Source organism: Alternaria alternata (assembly GCF_001642055.1).
Source record: "Alternaria alternata strain SRC1lrK2f unplaced genomic scaffold CC77scaffold_5, whole genome shotgun sequence".
In the NCBI taxonomy this organism is placed as follows: domain Eukaryota; kingdom Fungi; phylum Ascomycota; class Dothideomycetes; order Pleosporales; family Pleosporaceae; genus Alternaria; species Alternaria alternata.
Window position 1 is genome coordinate 300,738 of NW_017306194.1, and position 24,543 is coordinate 325,280.

General features: G+C 52.9%; 9 protein-coding genes across 9 annotated transcripts; 4 read left to right on the top strand and 5 right to left on the bottom strand.

The window, feature by feature from the left end:
- Positions 1-112: 112 nt before the first annotated feature.
- CC77DRAFT_1017866 (hypothetical protein) lies at positions 113-2,915 on the bottom strand. The gene is made up of 8 exons (XM_018524493.1): positions 2,272-2,915; positions 1,777-2,223; positions 1,638-1,727; positions 1,004-1,587; positions 928-954; positions 819-873; positions 485-749; positions 113-435 (listed from the first exon to the last, which is right to left on the bottom strand). The coding sequence occupies exons 1-8, from the start codon at positions 2,436-2,438 to the stop codon at positions 409-411; spliced, it is 1,662 nt and encodes a 553-aa protein (XP_018388457.1). The 5' UTR covers positions 2,439-2,915; the 3' UTR covers positions 113-408.
- A 134-nt stretch (positions 2,916-3,049) lies between these two features.
- CC77DRAFT_957505 (AP-1 complex subunit gamma-1) lies at positions 3,050-5,985 on the top strand. Its single transcript, XM_018535534.1, has 5 exons — positions 3,050-3,163; positions 3,218-3,530; positions 3,583-4,558; positions 4,610-5,749; positions 5,801-5,985. Exons 1-5 carry the CDS (start codon positions 3,154-3,156, stop codon positions 5,897-5,899), a joined length of 2,538 nt encoding a protein of 845 aa, XP_018388458.1. The 5' UTR covers positions 3,050-3,153; the 3' UTR covers positions 5,900-5,985.
- An 859-nt stretch (positions 5,986-6,844) lies between these two features.
- CC77DRAFT_684778 (mannosyl-oligosaccharide alpha-1,2-mannosidase-like protein) lies at positions 6,845-8,854 on the top strand. Its single transcript, XM_018532756.1, has 2 exons — positions 6,845-7,241; positions 7,292-8,854. The coding sequence occupies exons 1-2, from the start codon at positions 6,988-6,990 to the stop codon at positions 8,622-8,624; spliced, it is 1,587 nt and encodes a 528-aa protein (XP_018388459.1). The 5' UTR covers positions 6,845-6,987; the 3' UTR covers positions 8,625-8,854.
- CC77DRAFT_685514 (hypothetical protein) lies at positions 8,692-9,773 on the bottom strand. Its single transcript, XM_018532760.1, has 2 exons — positions 9,350-9,773; positions 8,692-9,285 (listed from the first exon to the last, which is right to left on the bottom strand). The coding sequence occupies exons 1-2, from the start codon at positions 9,714-9,716 to the stop codon at positions 8,759-8,761; spliced, it is 894 nt and encodes a 297-aa protein (XP_018388460.1). The 5' UTR covers positions 9,717-9,773; the 3' UTR covers positions 8,692-8,758.
- Positions 9,774-9,887: 114 nt separating this feature from the next.
- On the top strand, positions 9,888-13,194 carry CC77DRAFT_983675 (WD40 repeat-like protein). The gene is made up of 2 exons (XM_018536151.1): positions 9,888-10,596; positions 10,645-13,194. Exons 1-2 carry the CDS (start codon positions 10,053-10,055, stop codon positions 13,083-13,085), a joined length of 2,985 nt encoding a protein of 994 aa, XP_018388461.1. The 5' UTR covers positions 9,888-10,052; the 3' UTR covers positions 13,086-13,194.
- Positions 13,186-15,623, bottom strand: CC77DRAFT_686973 (ubiquitin ligase complex F-box protein GRR1). The gene is made up of 2 exons (XM_018532765.1): positions 13,966-15,623; positions 13,186-13,917 (listed from the first exon to the last, which is right to left on the bottom strand). Exons 1-2 carry the CDS (start codon positions 15,460-15,462, stop codon positions 13,549-13,551), a joined length of 1,866 nt encoding a protein of 621 aa, XP_018388462.1. The 5' UTR covers positions 15,463-15,623; the 3' UTR covers positions 13,186-13,548.
- A 959-nt stretch (positions 15,624-16,582) lies between these two features.
- Positions 16,583-20,163, top strand: CC77DRAFT_957515 (hypothetical protein). Its single transcript, XM_018535535.1, has 3 exons — positions 16,583-17,709; positions 17,756-17,853; positions 17,901-20,163. Exons 1-3 carry the CDS (start codon positions 16,803-16,805, stop codon positions 19,986-19,988), a joined length of 3,093 nt encoding a protein of 1,030 aa, XP_018388463.1. The 5' UTR covers positions 16,583-16,802; the 3' UTR covers positions 19,989-20,163.
- Positions 20,164-20,505: 342 nt separating this feature from the next.
- Positions 20,506-21,596, bottom strand: CC77DRAFT_1017873 (40S ribosomal protein S12). Its single transcript, XM_018524494.1, has 4 exons — positions 21,529-21,596; positions 21,345-21,461; positions 20,892-21,219; positions 20,506-20,834 (listed from the first exon to the last, which is right to left on the bottom strand). Exons 2-4 carry the CDS (start codon positions 21,345-21,347, stop codon positions 20,710-20,712), a joined length of 456 nt encoding a protein of 151 aa, XP_018388464.1. The 5' UTR covers positions 21,348-21,461; positions 21,529-21,596; the 3' UTR covers positions 20,506-20,709.
- Positions 21,597-22,411: 815 nt separating this feature from the next.
- CC77DRAFT_930265 (hypothetical protein) lies at positions 22,412-24,330 on the bottom strand (the record flags this gene model as incomplete). The annotated part of the gene is made up of 2 exons (XM_018534153.1): positions 22,412-24,019; positions 24,214-24,330. 2 exons carry the CDS (start codon positions 24,328-24,330, stop codon positions 22,412-22,414), a joined length of 1,725 nt encoding a protein of 574 aa, XP_018388465.1.
- Positions 24,331-24,543: the final 213 nt, after the last annotated feature.

Sequence of the window (24,543 nt, forward strand, 5' to 3'; positions counted from 1 at the left end):
ACGGTACCTGTCTGCATGCTCGCTCTCGCAGGTACTGTTGATGCGACGTCATCCCTGCATTCCGCTCGCTCCTTCGCGACGCGTGAGACCGGACGCGGGGTCGCCCGCCTCCACCGACGTATCCCTGGCCACCCTGCATACGAATACGCCCGTAGCCACTACGTCACACTAGGACACGTCCGGAGAGGCTTGCGAAATTGCGACTTTCACTCCTCCAGTCTCTTGGACCCATGTATTACACATGGAACACGCTATACATGTCTAACACAAGTCTAACATGCCATTCTAAGCGTACTGGACAACGTAGTAGAGAGGGGTATTCTGCAAGTCTAGACAGTGCGCCAATTCAATCCAATCCAATCCAATCTAGTCTAATCCGCGCCATGCAGGCGCTGAATCCCCGTCGACTTATACAAGGACATACAAAGCACACATCTGTCCATTTGTTAGTGCTTGTTGGATACATATCCAGTTGGCAGCTTACCATGCTGAGTCCCAAGATCATGCTGCACCAGAAAAGGACATTGTTCAACAGAGTGCGGCCCCTAACCCACTTGCTTCGTTGCAGCATCACAATCGGCATCTGAAGCATCATCGCAATGAATCCGTAGCCTCTGAACTTTCTTGTGATGCAACCCATGACTAGTTCGTGTGCCAGAGCCGAAATGAGAAAGGTGATTGTCGTAGCAAGAGGACGCGACATGTGGTTCTTAGAGGCCGAGTAGACATGTCTTCGGAAGAAATGGTGACTGCATGTTGGTGTGTCAAGTCAGTATACGCTTCAGATGACATGCAATTTGTACAGGAGCATAGCTTACACAGGCTTGTTCCACTCGCGCGAGAATTCGAGCCAGTCACAACTATTCCACCAGTCTGCATGATATGTTAGACTGCGGAACTCCCGCTATATGCTCCGCGTGTACTCACCTGCGTAGAACTGGCGGTCGGCGAAACCTGCATTGACTGTTAACAGCAGCTACTAGGCTTGATGGTAGAAACTCACGAGTTATCTCCGCAAAGGCACCCAGGATGTATTCAAATATGACGAGGAAGACTAGCAGGAAGGTAATCATAAAAGGGAAAAGGAGGCGACCGATAGTCTCGCTGAGAATCAAGGTGAAATCTGTAGCGCCATTTGAGTTTTGGAGTCGCACAGCTGATACGTCGAGCACCGGCAATATAAACTCCTCTGCAGTGATGATCATCAGGAAGATGCATCCGAATACGGCCAGAGTTTTGTAGAAGACCTCCAACCAGCGAATACTGGCGTTTCTAGGATACTCAAGCTCATAGCACAAGGTCGGACAAAAGACAAAGTCGACAAAGTTGTAGAGGGTGAGGTTGTTGGGGTATGAGACGTTACCAAGAGGCGAAGCAAGCTCCAACGCGAGGTCTTCTCTCAGTTGGCTCAAATACTCTGCGTTTGCCTTTTTAGGATCGGGCTCTTCTTGGGAGGGAGACTGTGGGATCTCGTGCAGATGAGTACTGGAACTCGGATAGCGAACCGCGGCTACTTTGCTAGCCTTGTCAGGTGTATCGAGATCGTTCAAGCGGCGTAGGGTTTCGCTAAGATGACCGTTGTAGAATCTTGTCTGCGTTAGTTGTGCACTCGATTTTGCAGACAATTGTATCCATACGCATAGGAGTGCATTTTCATGAAGATTGCAAGTAGATGCAGAGTGAAGAAGACCTGGGCAGTCCAGCTCCAGTCGCGAATGAAAGGGTATCTTTGTATTGGTCAGTCTACAGTACAGTCCAGAGCCAGGGCGAGCATACGTAGTCCAGAAAGCTAGCCATATTGTCTGGAATATGCTCTGTACAACCAGACCGGACGCGTTCCAACGCAGGGGCCCTTCCTTGAGGAATTGTCTCTGCAGGGGCAGCGACAAAGCGGTGCTGAACACCATGGCACCGTCAACCAGACCAAGCTCGACAACCTTCTCCTTGAAAAGCGCCCACTGTCTGATCTGGAAGGGATATCCCGTCTCAGTCAGGTTTCGTAGCATCGATGTAAGGACCATGATGGCGAGTCCGATCCAGAACAGAACGAAGAAGCCGCGGAAATCATGATAGTCGCTGTTTGGGTCGAAGTGGGAGACGCGATCTACGTAGTCGATGGTAGGGAACATGCGCTGCTTGCGCTGAGCGCGTATCTGTCGCCGCGCCGAAGAGGAAGCCTGGACGGAAGGCGGGGCATCTGGGGGTATGGGTGTACTTCTTCCACTGGAAAAGGTCAGCTATGTACCACCTCCACAGCACTGGTTCTGATACCTAGAGACGCCGGACCCAGGTTCCCGGAGCGTGCCATTCTTGTTAAACGCTTCATCGCTAAGTTGAGGCTTGAGCAAATCGATCCTCGTGGGTTTGCGCGGTCGCGGCGAGTGGAACTCTGTGTTCCCGTTGTGAGCAGTCGCGTCATAAGACGTAGACTCGGCCATTATGAAGAGAGGTGTGTGCGCATGTCGCGGATGTGTAGTGGGAAGGAGGATTCAGTCAGATGTGGTCAGGCCAGTCTATGATCAGCAAACTAACAGGGTCACAGGCTGTTCGTCTTATGGGGCAGTGAGTGGCAGACAAGACTCTGGACAAGCGCTTGCCACGAAACAGGTAATGGAACAGTAACAGGCTTGCATTTGATACGTGTAGACGTGCGAGGACTATGCAAGTGCATGCTGTCTGCTGATGCAGTGACCTAGCGGTTAGGGGAGTTGGCATCGACGGTAGAAGGGTCGGTTACATCAGCGGTCGCGCGAGTCAGGGCAAACATGTTGGAAGCAACCCCAAGAGTCGCAACGTCTCGTGGCAAGTGAAGTGGCTGGGGGCTGGATAGCGGAATACACGGTGACGAGGACAGCCAGAGGTCATTGTTAACTTGCATCTCGCCGAGTATGCAGTGGTGCAAAACACGTTTGCTTGTGCCTGTTTGTCGTCGGTGGCAGGTGCGTCCGACATCTGGAACAAATGACGGCCCGGCCAGCTGTAGGCCATGCCCAAACGTTGCCGACTACCAACTCGCAGCAGCAACAATTCGCAGAGCTACCCGTGACTGATTCGTATTTCCGACTGACGGCCGAATCCACCTCTTGTCCTCCCACAACACCCCTCTATCGAATCCATTAACGCTGTCCGGGTGGGGTCCAAGAGGCCACCACAATGGCTTCCTGTACGCCAAGCACCGCGACCCCAGCAGCTGTGGACATGTGCTAAGGATATACAGTGAAGCAGTTCATCCGAAATGTGCGCGCTGCAAAGACAATTGCCGACGAGCGTGCCGTCGTGCAAAAAGAGAGTGCGGCGATCCGCGCGAGCTTTAGGGAGGAAAGCCACGACTCCAACGTGAGGAGGAACAATGTCGCCAAGCTACTGTATCTCTTCACGCTGGGTGAGAGGACACACTTTGGCCAGATTGAATGTCTGAAGCTGCTGGCCTCTCCGCGCTTCGCCGACAAGCGCTTGGGATACCTGGGGACCATGTTGCTGCTGGACGAGAACCAGGAAGTCTTGACGCTGGTGACCAACTCGCTCAAGAAGTAGGCCCTGACCAGAAGCACTTGTGCAAGTCGGATGCTAACTGGTGCGCAGCGACCTGAACCACCCCAACCAATACATCGTCGGTCTCGCCCTCTGCACTCTCGGCAACATCGCCTCCGTCGAAATGGCTCGAGACTTATTCCCCGAAGTCGAAACGATAATATCGAGTGCAAACCCGTACATACGCCGCAAAGCCGCAATCTGCGCCATGAGGATATGTCGTAAAGTGCCCGACTTGCAGGAGCATTTCCTGGAAAAGGCCAAGTTGCTACTACAGGATCGAAACCACGGCGTCTTGCTGTGTGGCGTCACCCTAGTGGAAAACCTCTGTGAGGCTGACGAAGCCGAGGATGACGAGAACGGCGTCAGGGACATCTTCAGACCCACGGTCCCCAGCCTGGTCAAGATACTCAAGGGGCTCTCCTCGTCTGGCTACGCGCCCGAGCACGATGTGACGGGCATTACAGATCCATTCCTGCAGTGCAAGCTACTCCAGCTGCTACGAGTCCTAGCCCGCGGTGACGCACACGTCAGCGAACAAATCAACGACATCCTGGCCCAGGTCGCAACCAACACGGATTCGTCCAAGAACGTTGGCAACTCCATCTTATACGAGGCAGTACTCACCATCCTCGATATCGAGGCGGATTCCGGACTTCGCGTACTCGGTGTGAATATTCTGGGAAAGTTCTTGTCCAACCGCGACAACAACATCAGATATGTTGCCCTCAACACTCTCATCAAAGTTGTCGCAGTCGAACCCAACGCTGTACAAAGACATCGCAACACTATCTTGGATTGTTTGCGTGATCCCGATATCAGTATCAGACGGCGAGCGCTCGACCTCAGCTTCACTCTGATCAACGAGAGCAATGTGCGAGTGTTGATAAGAGAGCTGCTCGCTTTCTTGGAAGTTGCCGACAATGAGTTCAAGCCTGTCATGACCTCTCAGATCGGAATCGCGGCGGACCGCTTCGCACCGAACAAGAGATGGCACGTCGATACCATGCTGCGTGTTCTGAAACTCGTAAGTCTGTAGTTTTCACCTGATGTGGATCTGACTAACCTTGTGCATCAGGCTGGAAACTACGTCAAAGAGCAGATCTTGTCATCCTTTGTGCGACTAATCGCCACTACACCGGACCTCCAAACCTACTCCGTACAGAAGTTATATGCCGCTCTCAAAGAAGACATCACACAAGAAGGTCTTACCCTGGCTGGTTCCTGGGTTATCGGAGAGTACGGCGATGCGCTACTAAGAGGTGGTCAATACGAAGAGGAGGAACTTGTAAAGGAAGTCAAGGAGAGCGACATCGTCGATCTTTTTGAGACCATATTGGGTAGCAGTTATGCTGGTCTCATCGTCCAACAGTACATTGTTACAGCTTCTATGAAACTGACAACACGTTTGAGCGACCCTGCTCAAATTGAACGACTACGGCGGTTATTACAACGGTATTCCGCAAACCTCGATGTTGAGATCCAACAGCGTGCGGCTGAGTACGGAAACCTGTTTGGTCATGACCAGATCAGGAGGGGTGTTCTGGAGAAGATGCCACCCCCTGAAATTCGTGAAGAGTCACGAGTTTTGGGAGAAGCAACCAAGAAACGGCAGTCGAAGATCGCCAAGAAGAAGCCTGCGCAAGCGGCAACCGAAGACTTGCTACTGGATCTGATGGGCGACGCAGGCCCGTCGAACAGCATGAATGGAGCAGCCAACGGAACTCAACAGAGTCAAGATTTGCTTGCAGATATCATGGGCGGATCTTCGTCACCGCCTCAGACCTCATCTCCAGCACCACAATCAAACGTAGCGAACATCATGGACCTCTTCAACTCTGGACCTAGCACCTCTCCAGCCCCAGCACAGCCGCGCGCGCCACCACAAGGAAATTCAATGGACCTTCTCGGTGGTCTCGGTGGCATGTCGTCGCCACCACCACAAGCTTCAACGCCTGCAGTGGCTTCTGGTCCACCTGCGCATCCAGCATACAACAAGAATGATTTACAGATCACGTTCCAGCTTAAGCGTGACGCCAACGCTGTGCAACTCCTCGCACGCTTCCGCAATACTGGAAGCTTCGGTCAGCTATCAGGTGTGAATCTACAGGCTGCCGTTCCGAAAAGCCAAAAGCTGCAGTTGCAACCTATCAGCAGTAGCGAGTTGGAGGGAGGCCAAGATGCGACCCAGCAAATGAGGGTCACAGCTGTTAATGGGGTAAGCAGTCATCACATGCTTTTGTTAGAGATCTTATGCTAACAGACCTAGCCACCACCAGCAAGACTAAAGCTCCGACTCAAGATCAGTTACTCGGCAGGTGGTGGTGCTCCGGTAACAGAGCAGGTCGATTGGGCCGAGCCGACATGATTGCACAGCACATATTGGTAGTAGCGTCTTCAAGTAGCGAGCAGCATAGAGCAAATGACATACCCAGGCGATCATGACATGCACACAACAGATAAAACAAGCGTACAGCCTACCCGCGTGCTAAATTGCGCAAACACGTCCAATACTCAATATGGAGCGATTTGTCCTGTACTAGCGACACGCTCTATCAACGCCTAATCTGTTCATGAAGAAGCACTTTAGGTCACAATGACAGAGGTGGAAATAAGATGCGGGATTGGCGCCACGATACATCCGCATTTCCCGTAGATCACCCCGCCATTTCCAGGAACATGGACTTCCTGAGTGGCTCCGCACCCGTTCTCGCACAACCATATCTCGGCGTGCTCTATAAGCATCTCGTCGTGGGATCGCCTGTTCACTTGGAGCTTTCTTCTGCCGACAAGCCATAGGTTACGCAGACATCGCGATGACAGTAGCAGTTAATGATGCATGTTCAGGGATTTGCATAAAGTCAGGCAGACACTCATGGATCGGCATCATAGCACGCACAAGGGCCTGCATACTACAAACCTTACCAGCCACTCGCTTTTCTCCCCGCAGCGGTCACCCTGTCTCATCATGCGCTATCTACACACATCCAAGGAGCTCGGCTGGCACTAGCACGAGGGGATCGCAGGTACCCAGCCTCTTGTTATCCGCTGCCAGAGTCTGTGTATGTTCGCGCAGAGCTACTACCTTCCCCTTTCAGATGTTACATGGATCTTTTAATGGTGCCCCGATGTACCCAGGGTTATGGGCCTGCATGCGAGACTTGCAGTAGACAGTGAGCGTGATGCACTTGCCAATAGACAAGTCTTGGTAAGTACCTACTATGACCAGCCGCCCGTTCTCTCAAACTCCCCTCTCTTGCGACATCATCGACTTTGCTCTGTGCTCGCCTCATCCATTTGTGTTGGGTTCGGAGAGGACCTATATCCTTGCATGTTCCTGTCTTCCGTCAAGCTGAACATCGACCGGCCCGAAAAGTACTCCAGGTCTGCTCAACACATTCGTATAAATCATCTTTGGAACCGCAAACATCCGTGAATAGTAAACGTTTGGTCATTATGCATCTCACATCTTTCGCGCTTGGAAGTGGCATCTTGTCGCTGGTGTCGGCTCTACCGTCGAATACCCCAGTAGATCTGCCGAAGAGACAGGACGAAGCCCCTCCACCGACATATGCTTCACCTCCGTCGTCATCCGATGAGCGGGCACAGGCTGTGGTGAGAGCTTTCAGGACAAGCTGGGACGGGTACCGCAAGTATGCGTTTCCGATGGACGAGCTAAGACCCTTGAGCAACAACGGTAGTAACTCAAGGTATGTAACAAAATTCGGGTTAAGACGAGATGGTGCTAAAATTGTCTCAGAAACGGGTGGGGAGCCTCCGCCGTAGACGCTCTCAGCACAGCGCTCATCATGGGCCAAAAAGATATTGTAAATGAGATCATAGAGTACATCCCTACCATCAACTGGGCATTCACTGAGGACTCTGTCTCCCTGTTCGAAACCACGATCCGCTACCTTGGTGGTATGCTCTCTGGATACGATTTGCTGTCTGGTCCTTTGGCACACTTGGCAGATGATCCAGCGAACGTGGAAGCTCTACTCACGCAGTCTATCAACTTGGCCAATAACCTCTCTTATGCGTTCGAAACACCATCAGGAGTGCCCTGGAACGTTCTTACGTTTAACAACCGAAGTAACGATGGATCAGAAAATGGACTCGCGACTGTTGGTACACTGATCTTAGAATGGGTCCGTCTAGCTGATCTCTCTGGGAACCGAACGTTTGCAGACCTGGTTGAAAAGGCAGAGCAATACCTCCTCTACCCATCTCCAGACTTCGCCGAACCGTTCCCTGGGCTCCTTGGCTCCACAATCAACGTCACCACCGGGCAATTCACAGATGCACAAGGAGGATGGATAGGCGGCTCTGACTCGTTCTACGAATATCTGATCAAGATGTTCATTTATGACCCACGCTACGTCTTCCTCAAGGACCGTTGGGTCAAAGCAGCAGACAGTTCCATCGCATATCTGGCCTCCAACCCAGCACCCCGTCCAGACTTGACCTTCCTCGCAGCCTACGAGAACACGACTCTCGATCTGACGTCCCAACACCTCGCCTGTTTCGACGGCGGAAACTTCATCCTAGGCGGCCAAGTTCTAGACAGACAAGATTACATCGATTTTGGTCTCAAACTTGTTAACGGTTGCCATGAAACTTACATCTCCACCGCCACGCGCATCGGACCTGAGATCTTCTCCTGGAACACTTCCGCCGTACCTGCAAACCAGACTGGTTTCTTCAACAGGACTGGTTTCTTCATCGAAGATGCTGGGTACCAACTCCGCCCTGAAGCCATAGAGTCTTACTACTACGCCTACCGCGCGACTTCGGACCCAAAGTATCAGGAGTGGGCATGGGATGCGTTTGTGGCAATCAACGCGACGACGAGGGTTGGCAGTGGTTACAGCTCGATCAAAGATATAAATGTCGTTGGAGGCGGGGGTTACACAGATTTTCAGGAGAGCTTCTGGTTTGCAGAGGTGTTGAAGTATAGTTTTGCTATTCAGGCGGGGGACGCAGAGTGGCAGGTTAGTAGGGATGGGGTAAATGAATGGGTCTACAATACTGAGGCGCATCCGGTCAGGGTCTACGGGGGTGGGAATACGACGAGGGGGCTTGTTGGACAGTAGACGTAAGGATCCTTCCAAAGACATGTGGGATGTGAAGACGTAGAGAGATTTGCGTGTTTGCTCCAGAATAGTCTTTTTGACGATTGATCGCCGGGTATATGATGCAGATGTACGTAGTGTGCTGTGTCATGAAGCTACTCAAAGAAACCGCCGTCACTCTCCTCTGCTTCTTCTTGGGCTTGGACACCAAGTGCCCTCCTCTCGCGACGATTCTTGGCTGCAGCCAGCTTCTCTTCCACTTTCTTCTCCTTGAATTTGACAGCTCGCTGTGGTTGCAACTGCTCTTTTGTCTTCTTCTCTTTCTTCGGTACAAGAGCAGGCATGTCCTCTTTGCGATTTCTGAGCGCATCCAAAGTGCCTTCTGCCATAGCCACCTCAACTGATTTCCACATATCCAGATCGCCTTTTGGTCCATCGACGTCCCGATTCGCCTTGTCATCGACATCTTCCTCATTTGCGTCATCTGAGTCCGAGGCCTTGCTCTTCTTGGACTTTGGGTACAAGGATGCGTAGGGCTTCAGGAGCGGGTAGTAGATGGAGTAGTTGACGTCGACTTCGGCATTGTGCACCTTTTCTGCTAGATGCTGCTTCTTTGTTTGGTCTTCCTCTGTCTCGTACTCCTTCTTCAGCTTCTTCAGTATCCTCGTGCCCTTTTGGCGGTCTGAGGCGCGTTAGCAATCGCTCGGGGCTGAATTTTCTTGCGCCTTGAGTGAATCGTGACGTACCAAAGAAGCGTATGTGATGATACTTCCCAATAATCTTCTTCCGGTACTCGGCTTCCCTGGTAGATTCGAGCTTCTCCTGTAACTCATGCTGACAAGCCTCGAGCTCCCTCTCCCTCTCTATCCTATTGCTCGCCGACATCTTGTGGTCGCCTACATTGTCGACGTGCGCGAGTAGTCGCCTCAAGTCTCGTATACGGCTCTTGAGCGCGTGCGTGCTGGTACTCTTGTCGATATCGCTCGAAACGTGCGGTCGCTTCTTCGGTTTGGAGTGGCTCTGTCCGGGCTTGAAGGCGCGATGCTTCTTGAAAGGTTTGGGTGTGGACGAGGACGGCTCGGTCGCGTCGGCATGCTTGCGCTTTTGCGACATATTTGCTGGCTGGGACTGTATGGATTGTGATTTGTTGGTCGGCTGCGGAAATCTTTGGGATCGAAGGAAGGGAAGTTTTAGTGGGGCGGCAGAATTAAGGTTGTTAGACCGCCTCATGCACGCCAAGCAAGATCACGCGTTGGGCGTTCATCCACACTCTCTGACCCTGCATGATAGCGCAGCGTAGCCGAGTGTACTACAACATGCGCACCGCATCGTTTGCTCCGAGTCCCTCCTGCCAATACATCGTGGACTTGTGAAACTTCCTTTCTTTGCTGCTGGACCCTGATCTTCCATTATCGCGAGATCCCAAGGTTGCGATAGTCAGCCAGTAATATGGAAGCTGCAATAAGATGGTCACCACACTCCACACGGGACAATCCTCGTTTCTTAATCATCGACGTCGCGGGCAATCGATTGCGTCTGTGTCAGATCGAGGAGTTTAGTAAGAGCAAGGTCAATTACAAGCAAATATGTATCCGAGATAAGCTTCCAAACTACACGGCCTTCGACTGGTCTAAGAAAGATCCAAGTGTGGTCGCCGTCGGCTCTGCTTCTGGGGAGGCCACCGTCGTTACTTTAGATCCAGAAAAGCCGGATGCTGAATACATCCACTCATTCTCCATCCGGCATCAACGAAAGTGCAACTCCATTGCTTTCAGCGCTAAGAATCTACTTGCTACTGGGTTGGATAGGGTCAGGAACGATGTCTGCCTTAACATCTACGACATGAATGACTCTCGAGTCACCGCCAAGGACGAACCGTACAAGAAGCTGGCAAGCTCCGAGGCGATTTCTAGTATCAAGTTCTTCACCGGACAGCCTGATATGCTTGTCGCGGGTGTTTCGAGGCAATACGTGCGCATCTATGACCTTAGAGGTGGGTGAAAAACAACCAAGCCAATACACCCCTGCTCATCTTCTATAGACTCTAGTACGACGGGTGTTGCGCAATTTCAAACGCGTCAGGTGCACAACATCGCTATAGACCCACTGGACGAAAACTACTTCCTATCAGCAGGTACAGCGGGTGATCCTACTGTGACTGTCTGGGACATTCGCTCCGTCAAGCAGCGAGTAGCTGCCAACGACACTGCAAGCAGCGGTGCGGTACTGGATTTCAAGCCAGTTGTAGACAACTCACAATCGGCATCCATATGGAGTCTTCGATACTCGGGCACCAAGAGAGGAACATTTGGAGTGCTCGCCAACACGGGAGAATTCAAAATCATTGAATTAGCGCAGCATTCCCATCAACCTCTTGAGACAGCAGACACACCCTTCGCTCGAGCATGGGCTTCTCCATACTACACGAAAGCCTCACATCATCTACGCTATCCTTCATATGACAAGAACCATCGGCAAGATGACAAAGAACGCATTGTGGCATACGACTTTATGACCGCTGGAAACCCTCTAAGTGGGCAATGCGCTTTAGCCCTACATTCAAATCGGGAGGTTGAAGTACTCAAAGTACCGCCTCCGCCTCCTCGCCTCAATATCAGCGCGTTGGAAGAGATATACAAAGACCGTACCTGTATCGCTAGGCCTACTTCACCATATGGCACGGTAGCAGAAGACCTGATACAAGTACAAAACAGAGCGCTAGGCGAGAAGTACGATATTGAATACGACCACAAGACCAACCTCTCCTCCAGTGTCGATAGGCTTAGCCTCAGCAACAGCCAAAGAAGCCTACCTCTCCTTTCGACAAAACACCCCAGTCACCACATGCACAAGGACCTTCTCGATCTTGCCTATCCTGACTTTAAAGTACCTCTCACCGATTACCTCGCCGTCCTTCAGGCCCCCAAACGACGTGTTCAAGAGGGCTACTCTCTGGATTGTGCTAAAAACAAAGACATTGTTCACAACGATCCCTGGTTGGTCGATGTGTGGACACTAATTGACCGCATGGATGCGCACGCTGCAGGAGATGGCATGGTGGGCAATGGTCTCGATCTCAAGTACCTGGGAGTTAGCTCAATTTGGGCAAATGAGTTGACAATGTACGACGAGAGACTTATTGATCCAGACACGAAGACAAGCCATGAGATGTTCAGCGATGCAGTCAAAGAGATAGTTGAGGCCATGGAGTTTCCTGCTTTCGAAGGCGTGAGCACTGAGTACCCTGAGAATAGGCAACTGTGTCTCAGCCTCTGCGGCTGGTCTCTCAACGAAATTGGCGTAGAGCAAAATTGCCAACGGCTTATCGATGAAGGGGAGATATACAAAGCCATCGTTCTCGCCGTTTTCCAGGGCCACAAACACATCGCTCTGAATCTCCTCCGGTCTAGCCTCACAAACAAGAAACTCCCACAAGACGATATCGGTCTTGCAGCCGTCATTGCCTGCGCCTCCCCCTTTTCTGGCGTCTCAGCCGAGCAAAGAGAAGCCTGTGCCTGGATGGCTGACATGACAAGCAATGCATACCTGAAATCCCTCCTCACCTACTTCATAACAGGGGATTGGTCAAGTGTAGTTCACATGCCGCAACTGTCCATCTCAGACCGTGTAGCTGTCGCATTGAAATACCTCCCAGACCAACACCTCTCCAACTTCCTCAGCGCAGCTGAAAACGCCGCAACAAGCCAAGGTGATATCTCCGCCCTCCTCTTAACCGGCCTAACAACACGTTCCCTCTCCCTCCTCCAGACCCACATCTCCCACCACCCCACTATGGGCCTCCAAAATGCCGTCTTGCTCCTCTCCCGTGCCTGTCCACTCTACATCCAAGACCCACGCTGGACCCTTTGGAAAGACATGTACCTCGAGCAACAACAAATATGGCGTACATTCCTCGAGCGCACTCGTTACATCAAAGAGCACAACCTGCTCAGCGTGACGCGCGAGGGGCGCAGTGTGAATAAGCCCAGTCAACCTAGCCTAGCATTACGTTGTCTGAATTGCCAGCAGAACCTCGCGTTGAGAAAAGATCCGAGAAACAGTACGAGAAGGCTACTTCCTACTACTAACCAACATAGTGGTGGTGGAAACAACAATGCTCCATCTACAGCGACGACAACACATCGCGCAACGCCTTCTCTGTCCTTTGGTGGCGGCGGTGCAGGGGGAGGCGGGAAACCCGTTCAACCTCCAAAATCCGCCAGTACACCTGGTCTGCATTGCCCCAATTGCGCGGCGCAGATGCCAAGATGTGCATTGTGCATGCTGTGGTTAGGTTCACCTGACCCAAGCAAACAAGGGGCGTATGAGACGCTCAAGGGAGAAGACAAGGAAGCGAAGATGATGGTGTTCTGTATGAATTGTACACACGGCTTTCATGGGCATCATGCTAGAGACTGGTTTGCCAGACATGCCATGTGTCCCGTACCGGACTGTGGATGTATGTGTGGGTTGATGAAATGAAGTTGCCGGGTTGATTGAAGGAAGTTTGTTAGTCTGTGTCGGTTTATGAATATACTGGCGGTAAAAAAAAAACACAACACAGGATACGTAATGTGACAATCAGTGTGACTAAGTAAAACATGGTTTTCAATAAGCTGTACGGCCTTTGCATCCGTGATGCTCCTGGCTTGGAAAATTGGGTACCTCTGTATATTATCCCCGTACCCCCATGCCATACCAAAATACTAAAGAAACGCGTAAGGGTATAATCGCCACCAAAGTGCGTCCTATCAAGACCAGCCGTCCGGTTCTGCGTCGTCTGCAGGAACAATAATATCATATAGCGCCGCTAGAGATGCCGAAAAGACTAACAACGCCGCCCAAACTCCTCTATGTATGCTGATGAGAAGACTGCGAAGATGAATACTCAGCGATGCTGATGCCTAGGGATGCAGAAACATTTATAGACCGAGTCACCAATTCCCTAGTCTTGCCCTGCCATCTCACTGTCATTACCGAATTCGTCTTCCTCGTCAATGGCCATTATGTTCGCTTGTGCTGTGACCACAACCATGTTATCGCCATCTTCATCCTCGTGGTACATGGTACCGTCGTTGAGAGTGAAAGGGTCTTCCTCGTTATCAACATCGTCTCGGCCATTGGTGTTCATGAAGACGCGAAGGCGTTGTACGCCGACACCGCTGAAGACGCAGAAGACCTCACGCTGGTGATCATTGAATTCCGGAGGCGCTTCACGGCAGAAGGCGAGAAGGTCGTCGCGGAGGAAAGCTTGGACGCCGGTAAGCGAGAGATGCGTCAGGCGGGGGCAGTTGTTAAGCAGCGCGTGTATGCCCTATTCATGTCAGTAAAGGTACTATTTTGCTACATGCAGAGAACTTACCGCCAGGGAGAGATTGGTGCAATAGCTAAGATGCACTCTCTCGAGCACGCTAGGTGCGATGGGTCCACTAGATCCAATCTGCTTCGGCTTGGCTAGTGCGAGTATACTCCGATCTGTGATGGCTGCACACTTGACCAAGCCAATGCGCTTCAGCTTTGGGAGAGCAGCCAGTTGCATGACCGAGGCATCGGTGAGAGCGGTACAGCATGCGAGGTCAATGTACCGTATGCGGTTGCATAGCTTGACCAACTGCGCGACACCGACGTCGGTGATACGCGAGCAGTGTCCCAAATGTATGTAGTGAAGATTCTTACCCAGACGAGTTATGGCCATGACGGCTCTGTCTGTGATATTGCGACACTTGGCCAGGACCAGATTGCGAAGCCGCGGAGCTGCGTAGACTATCTTCTGAACGCCGGAATCTTGTAGTTCGTCGCAGCCGGTAAGATCTAGGATACGCAAGCAGTCGTAGGTAGCCTCAGCTGGGAGGCGAAGGAAGGCCTGGTCTGTGATTTTAGAGCAGTGAGCCAGGCGCAATTCACGGAGGTTGGGACCTTCAGTAATGAGGGTGGTGATGGAAGCATCGTCGAGATTCTTGCAATCGTGAAGGTCGATCTCCAGAATGTAGCGACAGTTCCTAGCGAAGGCGATGATACTCCTGTCACTGAGCTGAGAGCATCCATTCAATTTTAGGCGCTTCAGATGCCGGCAGTTCTTGGCAACAGCCTCAAGCGAAGCGTCTGTTATCCTCTTGCAGTTTGTGATGTTTAGACCCTGCAGACGGACTGCGTGTTTGGCCAGGGCAAGCATGGACCTGTCGGTGATGGACTCGACGTTGGTAACATCCAGGGCGAGTATGTAGCGGTTGTCGACGAGCATGGCCTCCAGACTCAAGTCGGTCAACTTGGTGCAGTTGGTCAGCGTCAGGCGCTCGACACGCTTGCAACTTGAAAGAGGCCTCAGTGTGCCGTCGCTGACCTCGCTGCCGAGAGCGGCCAGGTTCAGGCGCTTGATCAAACTGCTGTAGTCAAAGAAGCTGTTTACAGTCTGGACAGTCTGTATAACGCTCTTGACATTGGACCATTTGTTTGTGGAAGGCCGGTGCCACAGCAGGCCGACGCTGTTTCCTGCCCATGTCTTGGATACGAGCATGCAGTTCTTGAGGTCGGCGGGGGACGAGAGTTTGGCGAAGACGGCGATCATGAGCTCGGCGGGTAAGCGGGAAACGGGCGAGATGCGGTTCTGCTCTTCGATGGCGCGCCGGCGAGCCTCGTCGTCTGAGTCTGGCGATACCGAGGGCGCGAGTGATGACAATGAGTCGTTGGACTGCATCATGATGGAGTCCTTGTCTTCTTCGTCGTCATAGCCGCGCTCTGGAGAGGTCGAGGCGGAAGAGTCGGAGCGCGAAGTACTCGCGTCTCTCTGGGTTCGTCGTGAGCGCGCCATGTTGCCTTGTCGGTGTCGGGCCAGCGCCGGTTCTGTGTGTCGGGCCAGCATCTTGGAGGTGTCGAGGGTCGCAATCAACCGGGCAGCTATTCGGGCAAGTTGAGGGAAGTCGTTGTCGTCGTGGGGGTGTGTGTGAGAGAGTGTGAACAGGGCGGTCTAACTTGTTCGATCGGTGTGATGGTGTACGCGGCGGTAGGCGGGTGTACTGGGCAGCCCGCTCACTCTGCAGATGCAACAAACACAGTGCGGAGCCTTCTGGTCAATGAAAGAAGCGTCAAGTTTCTTCACGCTCCTAAATAGGAACAAGCGAGGCGACAACACACGACACGAGCGTCTTTGGAGGTAAAGAGGGAACCAAGTCGTCTGGGCAGTCATGGGTGGGTCGCTGCCCATCGTCGCATCCCGCCAAGGTCCTTCCCTGCACTCCCCTCTCCGCTGCTCCAAACACGACGTCCTTGTCTGCCTGTTCCAGACGACGATCCCTCTGTTCAGCCTTCCAACGCGCTTCCACTGCAGGGCAAATGCTTCACACCATGTTTTTCGTCGGCATCACGGCTGCTTCCAGCCCCGACCCTCACACTACCACGCCGTCATGGGCTCTGGAGTAGCCCACGCCTAAGCATTCTTCCCCCACCATCGTCATATGACATGGCCGCGTCCAAGTCGCGTCGGTGCAGCAGTGGTACTATCCTGTTGAAATGGCCGTGTGTCTTTGGCAGCAGACTGTAGTTGAAGCAGCCCCCCTGCCCCTCTCGCCGAGGCTGGTTAACGCCTGAGGTCCGACTTGACCCTCCTTCACCGTTACCTTTCGGTGACGCTTCCTGACCACGTCGTGCAGTGGCAACAAAGACTTGTCCAGGGCTCATCGGGAGTCCGGGCAAAAGCAATAGACTAGTACCGCACCGCCAACTATATCATGTCCTTTGAAGAATACAAATGTTTTGTCCATTATCTCGACATGTTGTTTCTGCCCAATGAAGACGCGTGGAGTGAAAGCACGGTACTTTGCCGAATAAAGTGCTTCCCGCTTGGCGCTACAAGCCGGGACTATGGCTCTGCTCGAGCGTGCGAGACTGAAATAGTTGTGTGAGGGGCGGCGAGAGGCAGACAAGCAGGTCTGCATGCGGCGTGAGAGAGGGCGAGGCGTGGTGGTCTAAAGATACATTGTGACGTTGTCGTGGGTGGCTTCGTCCATGCGCTCGTAGTTGCAAGGGTCCGTTTACTACTGTACGATCACAAGCATCTCCAGGCATGCCACCTTTGCTCAACCTCACCACCCCCTCCCCTTTCTCGCGTCCGAGAAGCAGCCCTGCCGAACCTCTTGCCAGTTCGATGCGCAAGATATAGCTTCGTCGTTGTCCTGCACCGCAGCAGGCTCCCTCACCGCCCAAATGTCCACCGCTCGCTATGCGCCCTCGGCCGCCCATCCCATGGCCCAGCAAGCCGCATACCGCGCTCCGGCGCCCATCGCCGTCTCCAATGCCCCTCCAGGCACCTTTGCGCCTGGCACCAAGGTCCAGGTGGGCAACCACCGTGTCACCATCGACAAGTACCTCTCCGAGGGCGGTTTCGCGCATGTCTACCTCGTCCGCGTACCCAAATCCGACAACGGAACCCCCGAGACGGCTGTCCTGAAGCGGGTAGCCTGTGCAGACAAAGATGCACTCGCCAATATGAGGACCGAGGTCGAGACCATGAAGAAGCTCAAGGGCCACAGCAAGATCGTCACATACATGGACTCGCATGCTTCACAGCTCAAGACTGGGGGCTATGAAGTATTTCTGCTCATGGAATTCTGTTCAGGCGGCGGTTTGATTGACTTCATGAACACCAGGCTCCAGCATAGGTTGACCGAGCCTGAGATTCTGCACATCTTCTCCGATGTCGTCGAGGGCGTTGCAACCATGCACTACCTCAAGCCACCGCTCCTCCATCGCGATCTCAAGGTCGAGAACGTCTTGATCACTACCGTGGCAGGCAACAAGATATACAAACTATGCGATTTTGGTTCCACTGCACCGCCGAGACCTGCCGCTACAACTGCCGCCGAAGGGAGATTGATCGAGGACGACGTACAGCGGCATACCACACTACAGTACCGCAGTCCGGAAATGATCGACGTATATCGCAAACAACCAATAGACGAGAAGAGCGACATATGGGCGCTGGGTGTGCTCTTGTACAAATTATGCTACTATACGACGCCTTTCGAAGAAGTGGGACAAATGGCCATCCTGAACGCCTCGTTCAAGTACCCAGCCTACCCCCAGTTCTCCGACAGGATAAAGAAGCTCATAGGTTCGTGCAGTTAACTAGACCATGGACAGTGACTGATTGTAAGCAGGCTCGATGCTGAGAGAGAATCCACAGCATAGACCCAACATCTACCAGGTGGTCGCCGAGGTCTGCTCGATGCGACACCGGCCGATTCCTATCAAGGATGTATGTTTGACACTCTGGCTTTACTGCTCCATGCTAAGACTAGCCAGATCTACTCTGGCAGAACACAGTCAGAAGCGCGACGGAACCAGCAGCTTCCGCCTACCGAGCCCCAAGTCTCTTCGCCGCCTCCTGTTGTCGGTCTACAAAGAGTTGCACCTACCGTGCAGGTTCAGCAGATACCAGACGTTACGCCCATGAGGAGAGGCCGACCTACTGGTCCAGTTCAGGCACCTCCAGCAGCAAGGCCAAGTCCATCGCCCATGAGAGGAACGACATCTGATCCTTTCGCTGCACTCGACTCCCAGGATGTTCAGGTCAGACGTGCTGCTGCTGACGAGCTAGCCTCACGCTTCCCTTCTCTGGACGAATTCTCCTTGTTGCATGACCGAGGCCAGAAGTTTGAATTCGGCGAGGCACCAACGACTTCTGACCCAGCACTTACTAAGCGTGTGACAGATGCGCTTGCGGATGAAGCTTTTGCATCGCCTCCGCTCTCCAAGGTTGATTCAGCACCTGGCGTAAAGCCCTCATCCGCAGTGTCCTCCGCGGGCGTTTCCAGGACCACCTCTCTGAGAAAACCACAACCCTATGAAGCCAAAGATAGTCCACGAAACGCTAGCACAAACATCCAATCGCCCATCCCACAGCGGGTCGGTATGGTGTCTACTGGTGTCCAAACGTCGCCACGGGCATCTCCCGTTTCCGCACAGCCGAAACTCCCAGACGTCAACAGCCGGCCAATCTGGAAGGTGCCTCTCTCAACACACCACAACCGTGCTCTGAGCCAACAGGCGTCGGAGAGTCGACCAAGAAGTCCTCTGAGCAGTCCATCGTTGCGACCCGAATTTGCTTTGCCAGCACGCCCTTCTTTTGAATCGAGATCAAAGTCCCAGCTCAACATTCCTCAATCTCCTGCTTCTTCTAGACCTTCTCTGGAAAGCTCACGCCCATCGGCTATGGAGATGGGTTCTGCAATCGACCGATCGAGATCTGCAAACTCAAATGCACGTCCAGCCAGTATGCACGTAGAGTCAAACCTTGATTATCTCCGTGATCGAGAGATGGCTCCCGGTCGTAACTTTGATGCTCCATCATTACAGCGTCGTGTCACCGCAAATGCAATCGACGACTCCGAGCCAGAGGAAAAGAATGTTAGGTCGAGTGTCGACTTCCTACGCTCCATTGAACAGGAAGAGCATGGTCATAAGCATCGCCGGAGTAGCTCTCACGGCAAACATGGCAAGCGCGGGAGCATCACAAACATCGTCAAGGGAAGGTTTGGCGACGCCTTCCGTCGCTTTGAATCCACCAAGACGCCCGAACATGAACGCGATCAACCACCCATGACGCCAACCGACCAGTTCATGGATTCCAAGGGTGGCCTGACTCCTATCGCCGGCTCCGAAGCTACAGGTGGCTTGAGTGATGACGATCGCAGCCAAATCGATGAAACGCAGGATCTACCACCAGAGGTTCGAAGAGAACTCGAGAAGAGACAACTAGCTGAAGAAGAGCGCCGTGTTGAAGCTGCTGCTGCCGAGTACAAGCAACGCGTTGCCTCGCAGGGGCAGGGAGGGCCCAAAGCCGGCCCATCCAAGGCTTCATCGATTCAGAACCGCGTCAAGAACTTGCTCGATGAAAGCAGCAAGCCAGCAGCGTCCAATCGTACGGCTGAGGGCTACGGGAAGTATACTGATACTGGAAAACCTCTACCTATGCGGCCACAAGACCAAAGCGGTGCACGACAGCCACCCGCCATTGCCCGTAAACCCATGAATGTCTCCTCGCAACAGCCTCAAGACCTTGCTTACGCAAAACCGTCTTCGATCCGACCGAATATGCCCCCACCAGCACCTTCCGCTTCAGCACCGCCAACAATCAATGTTCGCAACCCCTCTGGACCGCCTCCACGCGCCCCCAAGCCTAAAAATCTGCAAACAGGGGGCTCAGTAGGTCCTGGTCAAAGTTCGCCTGTCAAGTCTGCCCCTACAGTTAAAGAGAAGCTACTTGCGCCCGTCAGCCGCGACGGTGGTGATGACTTTGACGTCGACACCTTCAGCAAGAGGTACCCTAGTTTGAGCGGGTTGGAAATGGTAGAGACTGAGATTCCACGTCGCACCGTTCGCGATGTCTAGGCGTGCCGAGTTTTGTTTGCTTGTCGAAATTTAGATCCATCATCTGCACTTTTGAAGCGTTCGCATAGCATGTTGGCAAGAATTAGCATTATCAGATAGCAATACATATAGCAGAGGGAACAAGTGGAAGTCGGGCAGGTCAAGAATATAGATTATTGTTATTGGGATGAGATTGAACTGTCTCTCACTCACCTTCATGTTGTGGCAGAGAAAAGCGTAAAGAAGACGGCCAGTACCCGCCACCTTCAAGAATCCCGAAACAGCCTGAGCGGTACTTAGACTGCGTAGAGGCCTAGAATGGGTATGGCTTTCATGTCGTCATGTACGTTCAAAGACATGTCCCACATGACTTTCGCTCCCATCCATACACCATACAGAACAAACAAAGTACACAGCGATTGGAGTATGGGGGAGGGGATGAAAATATATTTCCCCCTACGATTTGACCCACACATCGTAAACTTCACAGCAATAGTATCACAAATTTACATGGACAAAATTCAGATGTGTTGGCGTTCGTTCAGTCCTTTCTCATTTGGTATCATGGTCCAAAAGACCTGTCTAAATCCATGCAACCCATCACATCATAACCCTAAATTCGCCCTGCCATCCGTCCCAAGCTCCGTGTCATGCCGAGGTGCGACTAAACTGATGCAGCCGAGGGTTGGTTGTGCGAAAAATTTGTATGTTGATGGGCATCGCGCTCGCGGGTGAGGCACGTTTACTGCTCGGTCTGGAAGTAGTTGAGGAGGATGCTGCGCTCCTGGGACTCCTCACCCCAGTCCTTGACGACGACGCAAGAGCAGTTGACGACCTTACGGGGGTTGCCTTCGCGGTCGATCTGGCCTATTGATCTGTTAGCCATTGTTCAATTTTGAGAGTCTACCAGAGAGTGCAACGTACAGAGACCGGCCCACTCGCCGAGCTGCTTGCCATCGGGAACCTTGATAAGGGGGATCTTGTGCTCGGAGCACAGAGCAACGACGAGCTTCTTGTATGCCTCCTCCTCGCAAGCCTCGTTGAGAACGCACATGTGCGCCTCACGACGGTCAAGGGCCTTGGAGGCCTCGCGCAGACCACGGGCAAGTCCGTCGTGGATGAGGGAGAGCTTCAGGACACCCTTGAGAGCCTCGAGGACGCTCATCTGGCCCTTACCGCCGGAAGCATCGGCAGAGACCTCGACCTCGGCGGCCGCGCTGACTTGGGACTTGGTATCGTCTTCTCCGTCCGACTGGTGGCGTCGTCAGTGATGTTCTTGAGGTGCGAAGGGCGGGGTAGCAGTGCTGAGCGCTACATCGTTCTCTTTTGCCAGAGAAGATGCAACTCAACCCGGAGCAGAGACAAAGGGCCACATACCATGATTGGTGATTTCTATCTGTCGGGTGTTCCTCGAAGAGTTGGTGGTGTATGATAAAGAGAAAGCTCAAAAAGTTGTGGAATTCGCCGAGCTCAATTTCGACCGTGTGGGAAGCCCTAGTCCCGATTGGTAAGTGGTTAGCGCATTTCATATTTTCTTTCGCTCCCGACACGCAAAACTCACTCTTCTTGCACATGCAGTAGAGGTTATACTGAATAAGCGGAAATTAATGGTATATGCTTACTCCATCGCTGGTCACCTCAGAGGTCTATCAAGATGAAACTATACGAGTACCATTAGGGTAGGCTTTCACCGTGTAGAACAGCTCTAGTAGGGCGCCGAATATCATGAAAATCAATGAGCCCACAGAGATCAAGGAACCATCATCGACAACAAGATACTTGGCTGTCAGCAACTTGAAACATTGTTATCATTAGACAATATCTGCGTGTGTAATACGAGCCACAAGACACATGTTGCTACACGCAGGCAGTCTAGGTTCAACGCGATCAAGATAGGCCCGTCTAGGCACAGATAACCATGTTCGTTAATTAACGGACGAGATCGTATCGGGCTATCAGACAAAGTGAAAGTATTTGACGACTGTTATCATTGTATGTCTGTACATTCTACCGACGCAGCTTCACCGCTGCTGCTTGGACCTGCCGTAGCCATGTCTTCTCCAAACATATCTCATCCTCCTACTCTCAAGCCATTGCTAGCCTCGGACATGAGCGTCCTATCTCTGTATACGATAAACTAAGGAAATATTGGCGGTCCGCCCGATCAGATATACTCATGGATGTAAAGAATCCCAAGTCAGATGAAAGAATACAAACGCCAAACGCACAAACTGTACGGAGGGTCGAGAAAAGTAGCAAGTGATAACACTAGAATGATCGCTGAACGCTATCAGCCCAGATTTGCAACGAGAAGAATATAGAGAGGAAAGTAGCCACCCAGCCAAAAGGCTGTGCGCCAGGAACGCCGTACAGTGAAGGAAACCTGTCTTTGAACGCAGTTGGTATGAGTAAGGAACGGAAATGGGTATATGGAATAATGAAAGCTACATGACGATGCAGCAGCAGCCCTTTTTCTCCTTGACCTCCTCCTTCGGTTCGGGCATGCGAGTCACTGCAGGCTTTGGCTCTGCGGGCGCGATGGGAGGGGCTAGCTTTGGTGAAGGAGCACGCTCGTGACCTTGGGTTATCTTCGGAGTCAGACTGTAGGCACCTTGCTCGTTGACTGGAGACTTTGCAGTGTTGGTGTCAACTCTTTCAAGCGATGCAGGTGAGTCTGGCTTCACGGGACTGGGAAGGGGCCAGGTCTCAGCTTCCCGCGCCTTCTCTATAGCGATGGGATCAAGATTGGCGAGCTGCGACAGTCGCTTGTCCGCCATGTCGTCATCGTTCAGCAGTCTAAAGTCTTTGTCGTACATGGAGCCGACCCTCCCCTCGTTTTCCCATTGCTCTTGCTGCATACGCTTGGCATGCGTAGGGATGATCTGTTGATCCGGAGGCAACCGTGGGTCGGGCTTGTACATGGAAGCTATCCACGGGGCCTCACCTTCTGGTCGGTTGCTTGTAGTGGGCCTTGTTGTAGTAGACCCACCGCTGGTACGCGGACGGTTCGGAGGGGAGTTATTGGAGGTCACGCGAGACCTAGGCTTCGTCTGAGCACTAGCTTTACGTGGTCCAGAGGTAGTGTTCGGTTTGCCGGGCGTTTTGGCCTTCATAGGAGATTTTTGGGGTGACTTTGGCGGACTCCAGCTTCCGGTGGAAGTATTGCGCCTATGGCCACTACCATACGGTGGAGTCCTTTGTCGACCATCGTCTGCATCATCGAGCAACGCTTGGCTGCCTACACTGCCACTTCGCACTCGTGCACCCATGGTAGCGATGGCATCACCGTTCCAGTTTCCACTACCTGCTCTAGATCTCGGCAGCGGCGCGTCACGCTCTGCCATTGAAGCAGGTACAGGTATACCGCTAGTCTTAGGCAGGGGAATGCGAGACGTACTAGGCCTCACAGTGTGATTCGTTCGCTGAGAACTTGGTTGAAATTCAGTCGTGCCGTCAGCCGGGAATGTTGGGCTCCAAGCATGGTAGCCCTCTATCGGCTCTTCATCCTCAGCTGGTATTGTGGATATGCGCTTTCGGGGCTCGGTTCGCTCTTCGCCGTTCTGTGTCCGTTCGGTCGATGCGGAGTTTGTGCGGTCTCGCGCACGTCGTGTGGCGCTTTGCGAGCGGCTGTTGGATCTGCTCGACCGGCCAACCCTGAAACCTGCCTCTTCGAGTTCTCGTGTTTCAATCTCCTTGAGCTTGTCTCTGTGTATCCAGTGATTCTCGTCATACTCGGGTTCTGTTGCACCAGACTTTGTCGTCTTCTTCTTGGGCTTTCCCTTGACGGCGACGGGACCTTTCTTGTTGTTGGTGTGGCTCTTGTAGTACTCCAACACGCTATCCTGGTCGATGTTGTTCGCAATCATGTCTCCACTCTTCTTCTTGTGCAGCTCATTCATGCGGTCGGGAGCCTGGTTGAGATCCTGCGAGTCCCACGTGGGCGAGCGTACAGGCTTGACGAAACCGTTGGCTTGCGATGTGAGGGGTTGGCGAGAACCGTGGGCGGAAGCACCGTATTCAGACATGTAGGGCTCCTGTTCATATGATTGCCTCTGGGATGGTTGTCAGCACACTATCGCTCGTAGCTTGACATGATTGCAGGCGAGTTTGTTAATCAGGATGTGAGTGGGTGAAGTTGGCGGTCAGATGCGCCATGGGGACAGGCGCAGTAGTGCACTTAGTGCAAAGGCAAAGTCGAGCCGGACCCATATGACGCAGCTTCACAGGGACTGAACTTGGTACGTACCGAATCGTTGACAGGCACAGCAAAGTCCCACGACCCTCCTGCGCCGTGGGAACTGCTAGGGGGCGTCAGTTGCTGGATCGAAGCTGGGGTTTGGCGGGATGCCGCGAAAGTCGCCATGGAAGGAGCTGCGAGATGGCTGGGGGTCCGTCCGATGACGTGCCGCCCGAGACTACGAGGCGGTAGGAAAAGTTGGTTTGGGAGCGCGAGACCCGTCGACGTCGGCTGGACGGCGCAATGTAGGGTTTCGAGGGCGGAGAAGGAAGGGGCGATGCCGGGCAGACCACGGCCGCTGGCAGGCTGTCGTGTACAAGTAGCCTCACGGTAGAAACC

What these genes read in the sequence shown, in the direction of transcription:
- CC77DRAFT_686973 (XM_018532765.1), bottom strand. Translation starts at nt 15,462, where the DNA reads ATGCTGGCCCGACACACAGAACCGGCGCTGGCCCGACACCGACAAGGC. An exon ending in GCACCAATCTCTCCCTGGCG is followed by an intron (nt 13,918 to 13,965) that starts GTAAGTTCTCTG and finishes TGACATGAATAG; the next exon opens with GGCATACACGCGCTGCTTAA.
- CC77DRAFT_983675 (XM_018536151.1), top strand. Translation starts at nt 10,053, where the DNA reads ATGGAAGCTGCAATAAGATGGTCACCACACTCCACACGGGACAATCCT. An exon ending in GCGCATCTATGACCTTAGAG is followed by an intron (nt 10,597 to 10,644) that starts GTGGGTGAAAAA and finishes CATCTTCTATAG; the next exon opens with ACTCTAGTACGACGGGTGTT.
- CC77DRAFT_684778 (XM_018532756.1), top strand. Translation starts at nt 6,988, where the DNA reads ATGCATCTCACATCTTTCGCGCTTGGAAGTGGCATCTTGTCGCTGGTG. An exon ending in AACAACGGTAGTAACTCAAG is followed by an intron (nt 7,242 to 7,291) that starts GTATGTAACAAA and finishes AAATTGTCTCAG; the next exon opens with AAACGGGTGGGGAGCCTCCG.
- CC77DRAFT_685514 (XM_018532760.1), bottom strand. Translation starts at nt 9,716, where the DNA reads ATGTCGCAAAAGCGCAAGCATGCCGACGCGACCGAGCCGTCCTCGTCC. An exon ending in TCATCACATACGCTTCTTTG is followed by an intron (nt 9,286 to 9,349) that starts GTACGTCACGAT and finishes AACGCGCCTCAG; the next exon opens with ACCGCCAAAAGGGCACGAGG.
- CC77DRAFT_957505 (XM_018535534.1), top strand. An exon ending in GTGACCAACTCGCTCAAGAA is followed by an intron (nt 3,531 to 3,582) that starts GTAGGCCCTGAC and finishes ACTGGTGCGCAG; the next exon opens with CGACCTGAACCACCCCAACC. An exon ending in TGCTGCGTGTTCTGAAACTC is followed by an intron (nt 4,559 to 4,609) that starts GTAAGTCTGTAG and finishes CTTGTGCATCAG; the next exon opens with GCTGGAAACTACGTCAAAGA.
- CC77DRAFT_1017873 (XM_018524494.1), bottom strand. An exon ending in CGGCGAGTGGGCCGGTCTCT is followed by an intron (nt 20,835 to 20,891) that starts GTACGTTGCACT and finishes ACAGATCAATAG; the next exon opens with GCCAGATCGACCGCGAAGGC.
- CC77DRAFT_1017866 (XM_018524493.1), bottom strand. Translation starts at nt 2,438, where the DNA reads ATGGCCGAGTCTACGTCTTATGACGCGACTGCTCACAACGGGAACACA. An exon ending in TGGCTAGCTTTCTGGACTAC is followed by an intron (nt 1,728 to 1,776) that starts GTATGCTCGCCC and finishes ACCAATACAAAG; the next exon opens with ATACCCTTTCATTCGCGACT. An exon ending in CGACCGCCAGTTCTACGCAG is followed by an intron (nt 874 to 927) that starts GTGAGTACACGC and finishes CATATCATGCAG; the next exon opens with ACTGGTGGAATAGTTGTGAC.
- CC77DRAFT_957515 (XM_018535535.1), top strand. Translation starts at nt 16,803, where the DNA reads ATGTCCACCGCTCGCTATGCGCCCTCGGCCGCCCATCCCATGGCCCAG. An exon ending in CAGGATAAAGAAGCTCATAG is followed by an intron (nt 17,710 to 17,755) that starts GTTCGTGCAGTT and finishes GATTGTAAGCAG; the next exon opens with GCTCGATGCTGAGAGAGAAT. An exon ending in GGCCGATTCCTATCAAGGAT is followed by an intron (nt 17,854 to 17,900) that starts GTATGTTTGACA and finishes AAGACTAGCCAG; the next exon opens with ATCTACTCTGGCAGAACACA.